Source organism: Bubalus kerabau, chromosome 2 (assembly GCF_029407905.1).
Source record: "Bubalus kerabau isolate K-KA32 ecotype Philippines breed swamp buffalo chromosome 2, PCC_UOA_SB_1v2, whole genome shotgun sequence".
NCBI lineage: Eukaryota > Metazoa > Chordata > Mammalia > Artiodactyla > Bovidae > Bubalus > Bubalus kerabau.
In genome coordinates this window covers 124526395-124545713 of record NC_073625.1, presented here as the reverse complement: position 1 = coordinate 124545713, position 19319 = coordinate 124526395, and the positions used below count along the sequence as shown (strand labels likewise).

The 19319-nt window shown below is 38.9% G+C and overlaps 1 protein-coding gene across 12 annotated transcripts in view; it reads left to right on the top strand.

Moving 5' to 3' along the window:
• The window catches only part of TPRG1 (tumor protein p63 regulated 1), a 363442-nt gene that overhangs the window by 229954 nt on the left and 114169 nt on the right, over positions 1–19319 (top strand). For 9 of the 12 annotated variants that reach the window (XM_055568736.1, XM_055568735.1, XM_055568727.1 and 6 more), the window contains 2 exons: positions 1810–2043; positions 12476–12567. In XM_055568736.1, coding sequence (XP_055424711.1) covers positions 1810–2043; positions 12476–12567 — 326 coding nt within the window. The remainder of the gene's footprint in view (positions 1–1809; positions 2044–12475; positions 12568–19319) is intronic. The other 3 variants (XM_055568733.1, XM_055568732.1, XM_055568734.1) reach the window with 1 other exon arrangement.

The following is a 19319-nucleotide window of genomic DNA, read 5'->3' as shown; positions in this document are numbered from 1 at the left end:
CTCTATCATCCAGAGACAATCATTGCCTTTTTAAAATTGAGGTCTACTTGATATACAATACTATATACATTTCAGGTGTACAACATAGTGATTCACAATTTTTAAAGGTTACCCCAGTTATAGTTATAAAATACCAGCTATATTTCCTGTGCTGTACAATATGTCCTCATAGCTTCTTTATTTTACACATAGTAGTTGAAAGTGAAAGTCACTAAGTATTGTCCAACTCTTTGCGACCCCTTGGACTATACAGTCCATGGAATTCTCCAGGCCAGAATACTGGACTGGGCAGCCTTTCCCTTCTCCAGGAGATCTTCCCAACTCAGGGATTGAACCCAGGTCTCCTGCACTGCAGGTGGGTTCTTAACCAGCTGAGCCACAAGGGAAGCCCAAGAATACTGAAGTGTGGTAGCCTATCCCTTCTCCAGCAGATCTTCCTACATCAGGTATCGAACAGGTGTTTCCCGCATTGCAGGTAGATTCTTTACCAGATGAACTACCAGAGAAGCCCACACATAATAGTTGATACCTCCTAATTCCTTACCCCTATCAGGTCCTTTCCCCTTTCCCTCTCCCCATTGGTAACCACTAGATTTTCAGAGATGATCATTGTTAATATTTTATTTTACTTCTTTTCAGATTTTGTTTCTAACCTCTGTCCTACCATACATGTATATATGCATGCAAGTTCAGGTATTATGTCTTCTTCCCTTCCTTCCTGCCTCCCTCATTCCTTCCCACCCTCCCTTCATTCCTTCTTTCTGAATTATTGTAACAAATTTGAATAACATTTTCATAACATTTTATAACTTATTTTTCCATTAGCATTACATTTTGGACATCATTCTGTACTAAAAATATATTCTCACATTTCTGATGACCAAATTGTATTTGTGCACTATAACTCTTGTCTTAGTCAATTATCTGCTGATGGATACTTAGTTTCACTATATGTATTTTTAGTATTAAACACAATGTTGTGTGAGTGTCTAATGTTGCTATTACATACAATGTTGTGCTGTTAGACATGAAGTTATTTATTTATTTTTTTTGCTATTAGACACAATGTTGTAATGCATGGCCTTCTATATTTACATCTTTTGGCATTTGTCTAAATTATTTCTTTAGGATACATTTTTATTTTTTAATTTAATTTTTTACTTAAAATTTTTCTTTTTGGAGTATAGTTGATGTACACTGTTATATGTAGCAGGTGTACGATGTAGTGATTCACAATTTTTAAAGATTATATTTCATTTATAGCTATTATAAAATATTGGTCATATTCCCTGTGTTGTACAATATGTTCTTGAGGATACATTTTTAGAATTGCAATTTTTCAGTTTCAAGAAAGCACTCAGTTCTAAGTGCTTCTGTGCCCTATTAGTAAGAAGTACATTAAAAAGTGCATTATCATTGCTTTTAACTCCTAAAGAAGCTCACAGGCCAGTAGACTTTCAAGAAAAAACACTACAAAAACTTGAAGAGAAATTTTCAAGTGGTAATAATTTCAAATTGTTCTTTCCTTGTTTATCTTCCTGTTCCATGGAATTAAAGACGGGGAAAATGGAACTACTTGTAGCCTCTTTTTTTCTGTCCAGAGTCTCTGCTGCTGTCCCCTGGTAAATGTCCCCTGATGATCATATTGTCTGTGTTACTGAACTCCATCCGTCAGTGCATCTGTTCAGTTAACGTAAGGTGGGTTTGTCAGTTTCCGGAGCTTTGGTTGTTCATCATGGGCTTTTTTGCCATAGTTAAGACACAGGTGATTTTTTTTTTTTTCCTGAGAATTTTGTTTCTTTGTTTTAGGCTAAAGAAATGTCAAGAATTGGGAGCTCTGAGGGATTCCAGCCTGTGTCTCTGAAGCGAGAGGAAGATGACCAACCTTCTGAGACGGATCAGCTGTCCATGGAGGAGAGGGAGCCAGAAACAGAGGTCCCAGTGCCAAAGCAGATTTCAAGGCTGCCAAGTGTGGTTGAATCAGCTCTCTATCCGAATCCCTATCACAAGCCTTATCTCTCACGGAAGTACTTCGTCACTCGGGTAAAATCATAAAAGCATTAGTGTTCTTAAATACTGCATAAGGCTTCTCTTTAACATCCTAATATTCTTCCATATACCACATTTTATCAACAGTTTTCACATTTGTTATCTCATGTAATAGCTACAATAACTGTGAAGTAGGCATCCTTATCTTAATGTTACAGGTGAAGGATCTGAATTTCAGAGAAGTTATGGGTCTATTTGACCACCAGAGAAGCAGGTCCTCCAGTTCCCATGGGTCTTTGGCTCCTCAGTTTTGTATTCCTGCTAAACCTGACCTCAATAAGTTAATGCTCCATGAAGAGAAAACCAGACTTGCTAGAAGAATATAAAGCTGGGAGCCCAGAGGGAGTTATTTGCTCTATGTTAGGAAAAGACATGAGTGATGGAATAGAAAGCGTTGCTGAGAATACCTGAACCTCAAGGGTATACAGGGCATGCTGGTAGTAGAGTGTAGGGCAGGCACTTCATTCCAAATATAGAGTTGCAGTCTGGAACTCAGCTTCTTCCCTGTGCATCAAAGCTGGGGAGTAAATAGATGGGCGCATAATGAGGGTGGTGTTTATATATCCAAATGTTAAAAATATTTCAGACTTCTCACATTTGGATCGAGTAGAAACATCCTTGGTTTCTAGTACCTTCCTCTGTCTTGAATTCTCCTTCCTGTTTATAGATCTGCTTTCAGATCAGATCAGATCAGTCGCTCAGTCATATCCGACTCTTTGCGACCCCATGAATTGCAGCACGCCAGGCCTCCCTGTCCCTCACCAACTCCCAGAGTACACTCAGACTCACATCCATCAAGTCAGTGATGCCATCCAGCCATCTCATCCTCTGTCATCCCCTTCTCCTCCTGCCCCCAATCCCTCCCAGCATCAGAGTCTTTTCCAATGAGTCAACTCTTCGCATGAGTTGCCAAAGTACTGGAGTTTCAGCTTTAGCATCATTCCTTTTACCAATCCTTTAACTTTCTTGTCAACATACTAGCAGTGAGCTCATAGGCTATAAACAATTAGAGGCTAAACTGCGGATTGTACACTGTGGTAGCAGAGACCACCTGGATTTTCACGTGTACCTGGAGCATCTCTTTACTGACATTTTTTTTTCAACTCAACCTCCTAAATAAGTGGTGGCTAAGAGTTTGAGACTATTTATGTTTTAATTAATGAACTTGGATGTTCTAGCTTTTAAAGTTAATCTTTGGTTAAGATAAAGTTGTAATTAAAGAGACGCAGTGTGTTTGTGTGTGTGTGTTTGAAAACAAAACAAAAAAAATCAAACAAACATATATCCACATTACCTATATTCAGTGAGTCTTAGCTATATCCAGTGACTCATATGTGCAAATTGCTGGCATGTTCCTTGTTATGTGTGTGTTTGTGTGTTTTTTGCATATGTAAAGCAAATGGCTTGTTTTCCAAAGCATGGTAACTTTTTTGAATATGCAAAGTTTAGTTGTAAGATATATCTGGGATAAAATCAAAGCATCCCTTAGAATGTCCATTTTTTTTGATAGTGATGATGTATCTATCAGGGTTAGATGAGAGAGGAACAGTGATGAATGATATGGAATAAGAGATGTATCATTGGAAGCTGGTACAGTTAAGAGAGCTGCCTGAGAAATCTATGCAAAGCTGTTCTTTGCATCTGTTGATGGGTCTGGAGGTGTTACACATCAACCAACTGGCCGTTGTGCAGTAGAACTAGGGAACAGGGGAACCTACATGGACGAATTAGAACTCCTTTTGATCCGGCAGCACTCACCACAGAAAAATGGAACCTGTGTTGCTCTCCCACCAAGTTTGGATTTGAAGATGTGAGTCATTTTCAGGAAAAGCCACTATTCTCCACCGAGTTAGCTGCACACTTACTCAGTTCAGGGAAGGAGGATCTGAGGGAGGAAGTCTGACTGTAACAAAAGAAGCTATAGGTCCAGGGGTTTCCCCACTCCCTTTTATGCCATCAAGCAAACAAGAGATCAGCAGCTCTGAACAACGGGGTCTGATTGGCCTGTCCTGATCTTCAGCAAGAACACGACTGATGTTTCACTTCTACCTTTGAAGTCTGACACAAATGTCTGTTGTGGCCAACACTAAGTTGGAAGCAGACAAGAAAGGGAATTCTAGAAAGTGTAGTTGCAGCTTAGCTAAACTGACACAGATCTGTGGTTTACAAGGATTCTGTAAATTCTTGTAAAGTCACAACAGAGCTTTTATTTATTTGTTTACATGATGCTTTTATTTGTGTGGCTCTGTGTAGCTTATAAGAGACAGTCCCCTGGAGCAGCACTGTGAGGTAGGCAGAGAAAGGCTTATCAGTCTTGTTTTAGGAGTAAATGCACAGAAGCTTCAGAGGAGTTAAGTGACTAAGTCGTATGATATTAGTGTAAGACCTGTAGCTAGACTCTGTATCTTCTAAGTCCGGTGGTCTTTCTACCATAAAGTACAATTGAACTTAGGATGTTTTAGTAAAGGTTTTCTATTACTGACTCTGATTCATGTGAAGAACATCTTTTCCACCAGGTGTATAGAAATCAACTTTAAGTTCTCAAGAGCCTGGGAAGGAAAACCTTCTAATTTTGTCAGTGAGTCTGAAGTAGACACAAGGACTCTTTAGGAGCTGACTGTGAGGGCTATATTCCCAAGGCAGTCAGCATTCACTTTCCTTCAGACTAAGACAAAATATGAAGAGGTTTTATTACTTTTTTTTCTTCTTGGTTTCTTTTTTTTTCTTTTTTTTTTTAGCACATGAGTATAATGAATGTGCTTTAATGCATTCTAGGATAATGAAAATGAGATTGTTGGTTCTACTGAAACAATGATAAATATTAGTTTGAATAAATAAAGGAATGATACGGTTTAACTACCTTGTAAACCACAGATCTGTTGATGTGTTGGTAGCTGAGGAAATGGGAGGAGGTATGTGTGTGTGGTGTGTATGTATGCATAAATTTCTTCTCTTCAAAGTATGGATACAATGTGAGTTTTATCTGAGAGTTTAAATAAGCTACTTTTTAAAGGGTTTTTAATACAGTGTAAGACACATCTATTAACATTTCATAAACAGCATCTCTTGCTATTCTAAATACTTTATTCCTCTTTTTTTTTTTTTTTTTTTTGGTTAATTTGGCATTCACATTTCTGTAAGTGGTAATAAGAATGGCATTAAGATGCCCATGACCTCACCATGACCTCTAAAGTAAGGTATAAATGTAGACATATAGGGTCTGTAGCAGCAGAGATTTAAATGAAGGAAGCTAACTCATTTTCTCGAGGGATAATTAAATCAGACCAGGACTGTGAATGACTCAGACCTATGAAACATTCATCACATGACAAGGTATCACTTCTTGGAGCTGAAAAGAGCTCTAGTCCAGTGATGATCTGGTGTGGTGCTTCTCAGCTTTATCATGCAAACAGATTACCTGGAAAGCTTGTTAGAATATTGGTCTGATTCAGTAGGTCTGGGATGAGGCCTTAGATTCTGCATTTATATGCACTCTATGGAAATAATCATGCTTTCTGTCCACAGATCGCACTTTGAACACCAAGTTGGTAGTCAACGCTCTCATTTTTAGTGGCAACTAAGACCCAGAGAGGGGCAGTGGCCCACCGGAAGTCCTAACACTTAGTGCACGCTGACTTAGTGCACACTGACTTAGTGCACGCTGACTTGCCCAGGAAGCTAATAAGAACCAAAGCTGGGTTTAGAGCTGATGTTTCCCAATTCCCATTCATAGTTCTTGATCCCATGCAGTGGCTTAAAAGAAATCAATTTATTACCGTGTAAGAATTTTAAGGCTATGTGGCAAATGCAGAAGAGCAGTAAGACTGAGTAGAAAAATTTTTTGGCCTTGCATTTTATTATAAGGTTTTAAAGTAATTTCACTTGAGGTGGTTTATAATTCCACAGCTCAAAGTTAACGAAAATATATAAATATGCTTTTATACATTTTGGTGAATATCCTTTCTTACTTTTTTCTTACATGTACATTTTATTGTGCAAAACATAGTGTTACATCTGTTGTGTGTGCTAAGGTGCTCAGTTATGTTTGACTCTTTGCAGCCCCATGGAATGTAGCCTACCAGGCTCCTTCGTCCTGAGGATTCTCTAGGCAAGAATACTGGCATGGGTAGTCATTCCCTTCTTGAGGGGATCTTCCCAACCCAGGGATTGAACCCGGAGAGCCTGAGGTGCAGGCAAATCCTTTACCATTTGAGCCACCAGAGAAGTATCATGGAAACGTAATACAATTTATTTAAGTTTTGCTGTATATTTAGGCTGCTTTTTGTTCATATTTTTTAACTTGGAAGGGGAAGTTATTCCTTGGCTCACTGAGGCAGATGGACTCAATTTCTTAGCTGCCAGGTGTGGACACCTAATGCTCTAATAAGAGGAGGATCAATTATATGAGTTTCAAGTTGGATATGGAAATATAAGATAATTTAAGGCAAACAAGAGGCATCTTTAGCATCACAACATTGTGTATTAGATCACATCTCTGAATATCTGGTCATAAAACAAGTTGATCTGGTCCCTTGAACCTCTTATGTTATTTTATGGGTCACTCTGAGTTGTTGCGTTCTTTCCTCAGTCTTCCAGACAAGTGTTTATTTACTGCAACTTTGCCCTTCCGATGTGGCTTAGCGACATTCTTGCTTCGAGCCAGGAAGGGCCTCAGAGAATATCTAATCCTACCCCTAGGACACACAGAACTGATGTGACTTCTCTTCTTTGGCAGCTTAGGGGCCATGGCAGGCCTGGAACCCAGGATTCCTGGCACTTTGTGCCACCTATCCACTGCCTCTGACCTTGGACAGTGAATGAGCAGTCACATAATGAGGGTCTGAACCAGTTGCTATCAGTCTGCTTGGATAACCTTTTCCTCCTATTTTTGTTCATTTGCTATTATTGCTTAGACATGTCTAAAAATGGCCTACTGCCTTCTCTCCACAAAAGTACCCCTCAAGGCTAATAACTTGAGGTATATTATGATAATCACTTTAGTTGTAGAGAGTGATATTCAAAAGCAACTTCTTATGAAAGGAACAATACTTGATCTGCATGGGGAAAGATATATTTAAACTCCCTGTAGGACTCTATATTTGCAGATACCTTATCAGAAAGTTGAAAGCGATTAGAGATGGGGAATTATCTCTAAATTTATACTTAAGAATGTAAATTACATACAAACTAATGGGACTAAAACTATTTGATCTTTTAATATTTAATTAATGGTTCCCCGTGGCCTTTTTATAGCCTGTGTTCTATTGTGAGGAACGAGACTTTAATAAGCAGGTTTGGGACTTCCTATTGTGTGGCAAGATGTCATTGCCTTCATGACACTAATTTGGCTTTCATACTCTCTCCTTTTCCCTCTTCTCTTACTATAGGCTTCCCTGTGTCTTGCTCTTGTACTGGGAACAACTAAATATATTAGTTGTATTGTTATTGTCTGTGTGAGCTTCCCTCTGGCTTAGAAATTATATATCTCACTGGGCAGAAGGTTTCTGGATTCCCCTCCTTGCACTGAAATGCTTTGAAGATGGTAATAAAAGTTGATGTTTCTATCTGAGCATAGATCCTTAACAATTACGAGATAAGAAGCATTTCTTTCATTTTCAGAGAGAGACAAATTTGCCTGGGCTTTACAAATCAGGTCCAATTCAGAACTAGTTTCTTACCTTATGAGTGTACCACAAAGCAAACCCTTTCTGAGGACGATGACACCCGCAAGAGAGGGCTGACTGTGTCTAAGTCCCTAGGAGCACTCTTTTCTTCTCTGTCCTTTCTTCTCACTGTCTGACTAAAGTGTCCATTACAAGGGAAAATATTAATAGCAGGCATGAATATTGTTTGTGTGACAACTGACTCCCAGGCTAGTCTAGCTCAAGGAAATGCAAGGAGACAAATACGTATGTCTGTATATGCATGGCTGAGTCACTCTGCTGTATACCTGAAACTACTGCAACATTGTTAATCAGCTCTACTCCAATATAAAATAAGTTCAACAACAAATACTTATGTCCTTGAACTTTCCTCAGCACATTTGTTTTCACTGAAACTATTTAGGGCTAGACATCAGAGAAGCTATTGTTCATTATGTCATGTAGTGACTTAAAAATAAGGATCCCCCTAATGATTTTTTTCTTAAAATTTAGAATTAGAAATGTATGTGTACTCTCTTGCTAAGCTTTATTTGATTGGATGATGCGTACATATCATTCCAATATACTTTCCTTTGAGTCTCAGGCTGCAAGGAGTCTCAGAGCTAATTGTTCCACTGCAATAATCATCTGATCCCCTGATCCTGGTACAAAGGTTTCCCTTCTATTTAGTATTAACAAGAAGAATGACAATAGAGTCTTTTATTCTTCAATGTTATCAATGTTTTGGTCATTTCCAAACAGCTGCTACAGTTAATGGTATCTCATCTATCTAACATATGCATGTAGACTGATTTGTGGAATGGCAAGGTGACTTGGCGAGGGTCTCATAGCAACCAGAAAGGCTGAGATTTAAAAAAAACCTTGGCCTGGACACAAGTCAAAAGGTTCACACACTTTATTGTATTTTTGACACTAAATGGCTGAAGTTAATGTATCATAGTAACCAAGAGTAACAAATGGAGAAGAGTAAAATACTTTATCAGGACACGATGCATAACTGTTCCATAAAGGCGTGATCGATGTTTCTACTAAAGGTGAGAACTAAGGCAGTGAGTACCCAGATAGGATTTCAGAGATTTCCAAACTGTTCTCTAAAGAATCCACTTTACTTTTAACCTTTAACTTTTGAAAAGGTGTATAGTAAAACAATGGGCTTCCCTGGTGGCTCAGCAATAAAGAATCCACCCAAAATGCAGGAGGCTCAGTACAGGAGGATGTGGATTTGATCCCTGGGTTGGGAAGACCCCTGGAGTAGGAAATGGCAACCCACTCCTGTATCCTTGCCTGGGAAATCTCATGGACAGAGGAGCCTGGTGGACTACAGTCCATAGAGTAGAAAAGAGTTGAGCATCCACACAGGGATGCGTAGTAAAACAACACCTCTATACACTGTGTCCACCATCACGTTCCTTCCCTACCTGTAGGGGACGCCTGTTAACCTTTTCTGTGTATCTTTCTAGAGTGACTTTAGGTGTGTTCAAACAAAAATACTTATTCTTATCCATTCCTCCCTTTTTACACAAATGATGACATATTTACCCTTGCTTCAAAGTATGTTTCTTCATTTTTTACATATTTATCGTATTTCATTGCATGTATGTATCCCATGATATACCTAACGAGTCTCCTATTCCTAGACTTTTGCATGGTTTCCAAGTTTTTGCTATCCACAAACCAGGCTGCAGAGGAAACTTTGCATATGTCATTTTGTACATATGCAAGACTGTCAGTAGTATAACTTCACGGAAATGGAATGTGTGGATCAAAGGATAGATCATTTTGATGGATTTTGCTGATTGCCTTTCATAGAAAAGACAAGTAAAGTTTTGAAAAATTATACTTTCTTTTATTTGTCTTTACATACTTTTGGCAAAGTGCCTGGTATAAAAGCATTCAACAAAATGCTTATTTCATTATTATTTCATTATTCTTCAATTCTATTTCTAATTTTTTTTTTCTTCTGAGAAGTACTAGTTTCACTACCAAGTTATATTAGCTTGAAGAAGAAATTACATGGATACAGGAAGAGAGACAGGAAAAATAGCCATGATGAATCATCAAAGAAAGTATCATTTTTCAGAGAACTTTGACCATCGAGCCTGGTAGAGTCCGGCTGCATCATGGAGAGCTGAGGATGAGCGATGAGAGAATTGTCACAGAATCCCAGGAAATTTCCATGAAACATAGACCAGTCCTACCAGCTGTGCTGTGCTTAATCACTCTGTCATGTCCGATTCTTTGCAACCCCATAGACTGTAGCCTGCCAGGCTCCTCTGTCCATAGGGATTCTCCAGGCGAGAAGACTGGAGTGGGTTGCCATACCCTCCTCCAGGGGTTCTTCCCAACCCAGGGATTGAACCCAGGTCTCCCTCATTGCAGGCATATTCTTTACCATCTGAGCCACCTGGGACTGGATCAGTGATGCTGATACAACCTCTTGTGTCAATGGGAGCACAAAGCATATTTAATGAATGTCCCAGAACTTACTGATTTCATGACACACCAGGTTCAGCAGGCCTGGTGTGCTGTATTAGCTTTCTGAAGGGCCCTTCAACCAGCAGCAGAGGATGACAAAAGAGCCAGAAATCATTCAGTCTACTGGCTGACTGTCCAATTCAACAGGAAACTTGTTAAAATTGAGAAATCAGAATCTCTAGGTGTAAAGGCTGTGATTATATTTTCTTAAAGATTTCCAGGAGATTTTGATAATCAGCTTGGCTTGGAAAGATCATCCAGTCTACTCATTTGTCTTATAGATAAAGAAATGGAGGCCAAGGACAGTAAATCATTGTCTAGAGGTCAAAGAATTTGTTCATGACAGATCTGGAATATCAACCCAGGACACCCAACTCTAAGTAGTTGTCCTGCAAATTCCAGGATGACTTGGACTGTGTGGAATGAATTGGAAGGGAGGGGGAAAAGTGAAAGTATGAAAGTGAAAGTCGCTCAGTCGTGTCTGACTCTTTGCAACCCCATGGACTATACAGTCCATGGAATTTTCCAGGCCAGAATACTGGAATGGGTAGCCTTTCCCTTCTTCAGGGGATCTTCCCAACCCAGGGATTGAACCCAGGTCTCCCACATTGCAGGCAGATTCTTTACTTCTTTTCCTATATTTTACATGTGGACTCATGTAAGATTTTTCTTAACCAATGGACTCTATGGTCAACATTTTTCAAAGCCTTTTATCAATGACTGAGAAAACAAGCAACCCCAAATCCTACAACCTACTCACCTCTGGGAGAAAAATTTATTTGAATGGGTCTTGGCCAGGCTAGTGTCCCTGTTTCCTTTTAGGAAAGGTCTCAAACCAGGAGGATTAGGAGTGCTAATATTTATGGAAGATTAGGTGTTTAGTATAAATCCCTATTACACAGAGAAAATACGAGAGCTTGTAGCATACTTGTTCCAGGGCTGGGCATGAGGTCAGCACTGTGTTCTTTGCCTGGAGGTGGAATGTCTAGATTTCCTGTCTCTTGTCAGTCACCTCTTAGCGGAGGGAACTTGACAAGTTACTTCCACATGCAGACCCCTGTTTCCACACCTATAAAATGAAATGGCTTATAATTGATGAGCCCTGAGCTGTAGTGGTTCTATACACTGGAGTTACCCAAGATGCTTTTAAAAATCCTGATGTACTGTTATGAGGATCCCACCCACTGAGTATCTGATATAATTGGCCTTGTGTACAGCCTCAGCATTAGAATTTTCCAAAGCTCCCCTGGTGATTCTGATGAGTAACCAAGGCTGGGAGTGACTGCCTAGAGAACAATGGTTCTTACAGTAGAGTCCCACACCAATATCATCACCCAGGAACTTGATAAAAATGAAAATTCTCAGGCCCCTACTCGGAACTACTGAATCAGAATCTCTGGGGACAGTGCCCAGAAATCTGTGTTTTAAAAACACATTTTAGGTGATTCTCATGTGCACTGAAGTTTAAGAATCACTAAGCTTGAGCGTCTATGAATTTCTTCTTTAGTCACAAAGTTGTGTCCAGCTCTTTATGAGTCCATGGACTACAGTGCCACCCCTGCCCCCACCCCTTCCCCAACCAGGCTCCTCTGTCCATGGGATTTCCCAGGCAAGAATACTCGAGTGGGCTGCCATTTCCTTCTCCAGGGGATCTTCTGGACCCAGGGATTGAATCTATGTCTCCTGCATTAGAGGGAGGCTTCTTTACTGCTCAGCCGCTAGGAAAGTGAATTTCTTGTTAAGGAACGTCAATCGATTTTTAAACTAGAGGAAGGCTCATAGTAGGAATACCTGCTTGGAGAATGGTGAAGAAAGAGAGGTAAGGAGACAAAAAAGTTCATTTCCCAGAACCAGAATTACAGTCAGAACATTGGAAGGTTTTTCTTTTATGTTTTACTGCCATATACTGTTTGAAGAGAGAAAAGTTTGATTTAAAAAAAAAGTAGATATTGCTAAATGCATTGAATTTCATTATAAACATATTTGTTCGTCAGAAAAACTGGCCCTCTGAAAATAGCGATCCGAATTTCTTTGAACAAGTGAGAGTAAGATTATGAAAGGCTTATAGGACCTGGATCACTTTTGTCTCATGCAAGGAGAGCAGCTTAGTAAATGCCAGAATTCAAGACTAAGCTCTCTGGCAGGCAGTGCCAACAACCAACAGGCTACTCCAAGAACTATCTTTCCTGGTCAACTTTCTGGAGGTGTTGCTGGGTTATAGTAATTAATCATAAGCATGAAGGGGACTCAGGCTTCTCTAAACTAGGTATTTTCTTCTTCCTACTCAGCCAGGGGTCATTGAGACTGCCATGGAAGACTTGAAAGGCCATATTACCAAGACTTCTGGAGAGACAATTCAAGGCTTCTGGCTCTTGACAGAGTGAGTAATTATGACTAAGTGAAGGGCAATGGAAATCTAGCCTTTTGTTTGACAATACCATAATAGAATAGACGATGGCCAGAATTTCTTCTGGTTACAGAGAGATCATCAATTATGCTCCTGTTGGAGAGTAAAGTCTTGTGGTGCCCCATGGCTGATGTTATGACCAAGTTTGACTTCTATGACTGTTTTCCAAGATAGTTGCTTCTCTCAACTATCATTGCAAGTACCTTAACTCAGGGCATGACCATTTCCCACAAGGACCATTGCATTAGCCTCCTAATTGAGCTCTCTGGTTCCAATCTCTGTCTCTTGTAAGCACTCTCTCACCAATCATACCATGCTACTAACCATCCCACTCTGGATACAGTGGAAAGGAGGGTTGGGAAAGAGGATGGGTGAGGTCAATGTATACAATGTGAATTTTGAGCAAAAAACTAGGAAAAATCATGTAGGATAAAGACAGGCCACCTGGTAAAAAGGGATAGACTGGGAGATTGGGATTGGCATGTACACACTACTATATTAAAATAGATAACCAACAAGGACCTACTGTATAGCACAGGGAATTCTGCTCAATACTCTATAATAACCTAAATGAGAAAAAAAGAAGCTGAAAAAGAACATACATATATGTGTATACCTGAGTCACTTTGCTGTATACCTGAAACTAGCACATTGTTAATCAGCTGTACACCAACATAAAATAAAAATTTAAAAATAAATAAATATAACCCCTTCCCCACCACTGCCAAAAAAAGACAGGCCACCTGTTCAGAGTTAGGATAAAAACCAAATCTAACACTTACATCCTTGTCAGTTTATTGACTGCTCTATTCTCTCAAGTTTTAATCTTAGCTACAGGGGTTTTCATTGCAAAAGACACCATGGAGATGGTTACCTTTCTGTCCTCCCCCAAAACTCTAGTGTCTATGTGACCTTTACTTAACGCACCAGGCAAATATTAGGAATGTCATGGTCTTTACAATAATAGGTAAAATATACTCATAATAAGGGTAAGAGGCATGTCTTTTCTTCTGCAGAATGCATAATATTAAGAGGAGAATGCAGTTAGAATTCCACTTCAGAGTTCAGTAAGTTTTCTTGGTAATATGATCTCCAGAGGTTTCAGCAGAAAAGTTCAGTAACTTCTATACCTTAAGTGAAGAATCATTTAGTCTTTCACCTCTGGGTGGGACATCTTCTTTGATTAAGTTTTAGGAGGGCAACTCTGGAATGTTTAAGCATCCAGGCAAGCAGAATAAATCCCTTAATCAATGAAATGCAGAACCAAATAACTTGTTTCCATCTGTCTGACCACCACGTGATATCATTGTTTCAAAAGGGTTCCAATATTTGAATTAAAATGAATTTTGAAAACCAACCTGACAATTTCTGAGCATTTGTGTCCTAATATATAAATTAGAGATAATGATATATACTTGATGAGGTGTTAGGATGACTAAATGAGATAACGTAAAATTCTTAGCAAAGTCCCTAGCATATATGACTTTTCAATGCATATCAGTGTCCTTTCTCTGTTCACAGTAGTATTGGTAAGCCAATAGTTAATTTTTGTTGTTATTTGTAGCCTCTACTTTTATTTTTATCTATCCATCTCCATCTCTATCATCATTATTTTCCACTCTCCACCTCTCATTCGCAGGGTAGAGTATGACTTGTGCAAATGAAAAGCCTGCCTTGATTAGGATAGGTGTCTACTTAAATTCTGAAGGTCACATCAGAGGTAAACACTTAACTAATTCATTTCTACAATGTATCTCATTTATAAGAAAAGATGCACAAATGCAGTCTTTCAAATTCAGTGGTGGATGTTTGTGTAACTCTCACATATTAATCATAGTATCAGTTATTTCTTTAATGGGCTTCCCTTGTGGCTCAGCTAGTAAAGAATCCGCCTGCAATGTGGGAGACCTGGGTTCAATCCCTGGGTTGGGAAGATCCCCTGGAGAAGGGAAAGGCTACCCACTCCAGTATTCTGGCCTAGAGAATTCCATGGACTCTGAAGTTCCACGGGATCACAAAGAGATGGACACGACCGAGTGACTTTCTCATTTCTCTCATTTCTTTAATAGTGCCTATTTTGTTTGATTTTATTTGACCTGTTTTTTTATTTGTTTGAATGCTTTTGCTTAGTGATTACAATAGCCAGTAGATGTCAACTATCCAAAGATAAATCTGATTGTGTGATCTGTGTTGAGGCTTATCTCCATAATTGTGTGCTTGCTTTAATATCAACTAGGATGCTGAACCAGGCAGTGTTCAGATAAATATGAACAGTTTTACCCCCAAGACTCAAGTTTTGTACCTAGCTCTAAACCTAATAGGAAGCTCAAAGAATTGGAAAGCACTTTCCAGCAACTGGTTTTCTGTTTTGCTTTCATTTTGTGGTATCCATTTATGTTAAGGACAACAACAATGTGTGTATCCCATGCATGTAGAATTTCAAGCAGTCACATTTGCTTATTTGCTGTCAGGCTTTCTTTCTGTGTGCATTGAAACCCATTTCTCCTTTTTAAATGGTAGTGATTTTGTGTTCTCTTTTGGTCATCCTCTCTGTTAAAATTCTTTTACTTCTCCCATGACCCTCCATCAAAAGCAAGTTTCAAGAGATCTGATTTCAGTCATTTCTACCAGAGTAAGACATTGCCAGTTACTTTCCTTTGCCTGTTAATCCTTATAGCTTGATCAGACTGCCTACTTGTAATGCTAAGAGGTGTCAGTTGTAAAGATGTTCAGGCATCTGGACGAAATGAATGAGGTCCCAGACACTGTGACTGTTCAAGCAGAAGATAGGAGGTTGTTTGTCAAAAGAAAGACATGCATACAGGTTTTGAATGACTTATCACACTTAACTCTTCTGTTCATTTGTAGTGCAGCAAAAACAAAACAAAACAAAACAAAACAAAACAAAACAAACAAACAGCAAAAATAATCAAATTAAAAGCAAACCTCCAAAATAACAACAGCAAGACTAAACAAAACAAATGTATAAATACACGGGCCCAGAGAGGTGAGAGCCCAGGGCTGCTCTTGTCCCCTTTACTTGTTTTTCTGATGGAATAAGACCATCCATTCTTATAAGTTTCAGGGGCTGTAATATAGACCAATTTCCCCAACCTTACCAACCACACAAGACTCTTTTCAAGCATAACACTTATTCATATGTGACAAAAATGACTGGGCTTTGTGTACATCAACTTTCAGTTTCTTCTGGGGAGATGAAAAATCCTTGGCTGCTCATCAGTGGTTTAAAGAATGTCTGCTTTCAAATCAGTATTCCATCTTCAGAATCATGAATAGTAAAAACCCGTTTAATGTAGTGTAGGTTGTTGTTGTTCAATAGCTAAGTCGCATCCAACTCTCTGTGACCTGATGGACTGTAGCATACCAAGCTTCCCTGTCCTTCACTGTATCCCTAAGTTTGCTCAATTTCATGTCCATTGAGTTGGTGATGCCATTCAACCATCTCATCCTCTGCCTCCCCCTTCTCCTCCTGCCCTCAGTCTTAGCATTAGGGTCTTTTCCCATGAGTTGGTTCTTCCCATCAGGTGGCCAAAGTATTGGAGCTTCAGCTTCAGCATCAGTCCTTCCAATGAATATTCAGGGTTGATTTCCTTTAGGATTGACTTGTTTGATCTTCTTGCTGTCCAAGTAGTATAGGTGGTGGTGGTTTTAGTTGCTAAGTCGAGTCTGACTCTGTGTGACCCCATGGACTGTAGCCCACCAGGCTCCTCTGCCCATGGGATTTCCCAGGCAAGAATCCTGAAGTGGTTTGCCATGCCCTCCTCCAGGGGATCTTCCCAACCCAGGGATCAAACCCACCTCCCTAACATCTCCTGCATCGATAGGTGGATTCTTTAGTACTAGTGGCACCTGGGAAACCTGGGGTTACTTTTACCTATTCTACTTGTGTGGTGGAAATAATTTATGATAGTGTGCTCATCTTTCACCAACTGCATGTTCAGTGATGTCATGCTGGTAGCTTGGAATTGGTGGCAGCAATTATACCATGGAAATAAGCAAACTCTAGAGATCAGAGTTTGATTTTATTGTTTTGTTAATTGTCTAAACTTAAGAAAGTAGTCGAGGATATGCTAATGATGCAGATTAAGTTTAAAAATGTGTATGTGGCTATGATATTGTCATAACACAAAAAAGGCTCAGAAAATATTATATTCTTCCAGTATTCAAAAACTGTTATCCAATTCGGCAAAAGAGTCATCTTTTCACTGATGAATGGATGAAATCTGGACGGGTGACTGAGGAAAGATGAATGCCAGACAGAGGCTGCAAGGTTGCAGAAGGTCTATCTATGTATGAAATAAGGGCATGAAATAACATTAAGCCAGTCAAGGCATTTTATGGGGGATATCACTCAAACTAGTTCAGGTGAGCTTCTTTGTGATGTTCTAAATTTATACAAATGTACCATTCAGCAGAATTGGAAAAACAAAAGTTTGAAGGCATTTGGGTAGAGAATACAAGGAGGATAAGAGACCAAAAGGAGACCAAAACAAAAATGAGAAATGCAGTCAACTCCAGCGAGATCCCAGTTAGCTGAAACCATTAAGAATATCCTAAGAAGGGCTTTCCAGGTGGCCCTAGTGGTCAAGAACCCACCTGCCAGTGCAGGAGACATAAGAGACATAGGTTCGACCCCTGGGTGGGGAAGACACCCTGTAGGAGGGCATGGCAACCCACTCCAGTATTCTTGCCTGGAGAATCCACGGACAGAGGAGCCTGGCGGGCTACAGTGCATAGGGTCACAAAGAGTTGAACACAACTGAAGTGACTTAGCATAGCATGAAGCAAGGAGACTTCAAGTGAGACTCAAGTTTTTAGCCCAGCCGGTTCAGGAACTTTATAAGCCTCTATAGCTATAAAGACAGGATGATGTTTTATCTCAGCTTTATCTCCTCCTTGTGCTGTCTTTCTTGGTCCTTCTGGGAAAGGACTTCTAAAATAAGTAGTGTGTACCCTTTTAGAAGTGATCCATTAAGCCAGCCCCAAGAGAACAACTTGACACTCTATGGAGTCTCAAAAAGTGTGATACAATGGCAATGAAGTGGCTCTTGAGTCAAAAGTACTCAAGATGTCTTTGACTGCGGTGTTTAGGGAGGTGGGAAGAGATGGGATCTTCACTCCACACACATTAGTGTGAAGTGGTGGTGGGGGTTGTTGTTCTTATTCCTCTTATTCCTGAATGAGAAGACTTGCCTCTAGTGGCTGGGATCAAGTAACTCTTGCTCTTCATCTTCGTGGAAAATTCTTTCAGCATGTTTCATAGTCTACCTCTCCCGAAACCCATGTAGGTTTTTATCCACAGCTTTGGTCAAATCCAGCTCTCCACGTTGGATAGACAGACAATAAAATGAGGTAAAGGCAAGGAAGCAGCCTGGTGTCATAAAAAGAGTCCTGAATTTGGAATCAGAAAACTTGGGCTGAACTTGGTGAACTTGGGTGAACTTGAATGGGCTTTCCATTTTTTTTTAATCAGTGAATTTGTTTTAGTACAGTCTTTAATCAATTAGAAATCCTGTGCTCTTGAAAGAAGCACAGCCACTGTTAATTTTTGGTATATATCATTCCAGCTCTTCTCCACACATTTTTGTCAATGATTGCTATAATATTAATAGATACCATTTATTGAGCACTTAAATGGCACTTTGTGGTAAGTGCTTTCTATGTGCTTGCCATTATATTGCTATAATTTAGATAATTTTGATGATCTCTCAATGGAATTTTTCTTAGGTTTTTCCTCATATTTTTCTCAGTTATCATGTAATTTTTGTAAAGTATTAGACAGTTACTTTTAAACTGTGAATGGCTACACAAGTGTGGAGGTTTATATTATTCTTTTAAAATTGAAGTGCCAAGTAAGGGATATTTACCAGTAGGCCAGAGTAATATTTCACAGTTGGAAAGAGAAATGAAAATATATATGACATTCTCCATTTGTTTTTGACAAAAAATAGTATTAAATTATATATATTTTTAATTTATATATTTTATTTATATATATTTGTAATTTTAATCTATAAGATATTATATAAATTATATTATATATTATATACTATTAAATATTATATAATGACTTATAGATTAAAAATTACTCTTCATTTAATTTAATCTTCATAGCAATTGTCTTAGGTAGAAACATCACCTCCAGTTTGCAGATGAAGAAATCAAAGAGTAATACACATAAAATATTCAGAAGAGTAATACATATAAAATATTTAAACAATGAAGACTACTGGATAGCACAGGGACTATATGCAATATCTTGTAATAACTTATAATGGAATATATATATATATATAATTTTTATACTCTTTTCCAGTATAAGTTATTAAACACACACACACACACACACACACGTGTGTGTGTGTATACATACATAACTGAATTATTGTATACCTGAAACTAACATAGCATTATATATCAACTGTATTTAATAAAAAATTTTTAAAAAGAATAGCACAGCTCTACAGTAGCAGAGAGAGGGCTCCAATGCATCATGCTGTTCTGACTTTTGCAAAAATATTGTTTTGCCTTTGTGCTCAGATTCCATGTGTGCCCCTTATCAGATTCTAACTCAATGGATAAACTCAACTCTATTTCCTGGGCTTGGTGGGGTGAGTGGAAGTGTGCAGGGCATTTCTGCTTAATTTAGAATGATTTTCCAGAAGAAATAACCATGGTGTATGTTTATATAAAAGGTGAGGTGT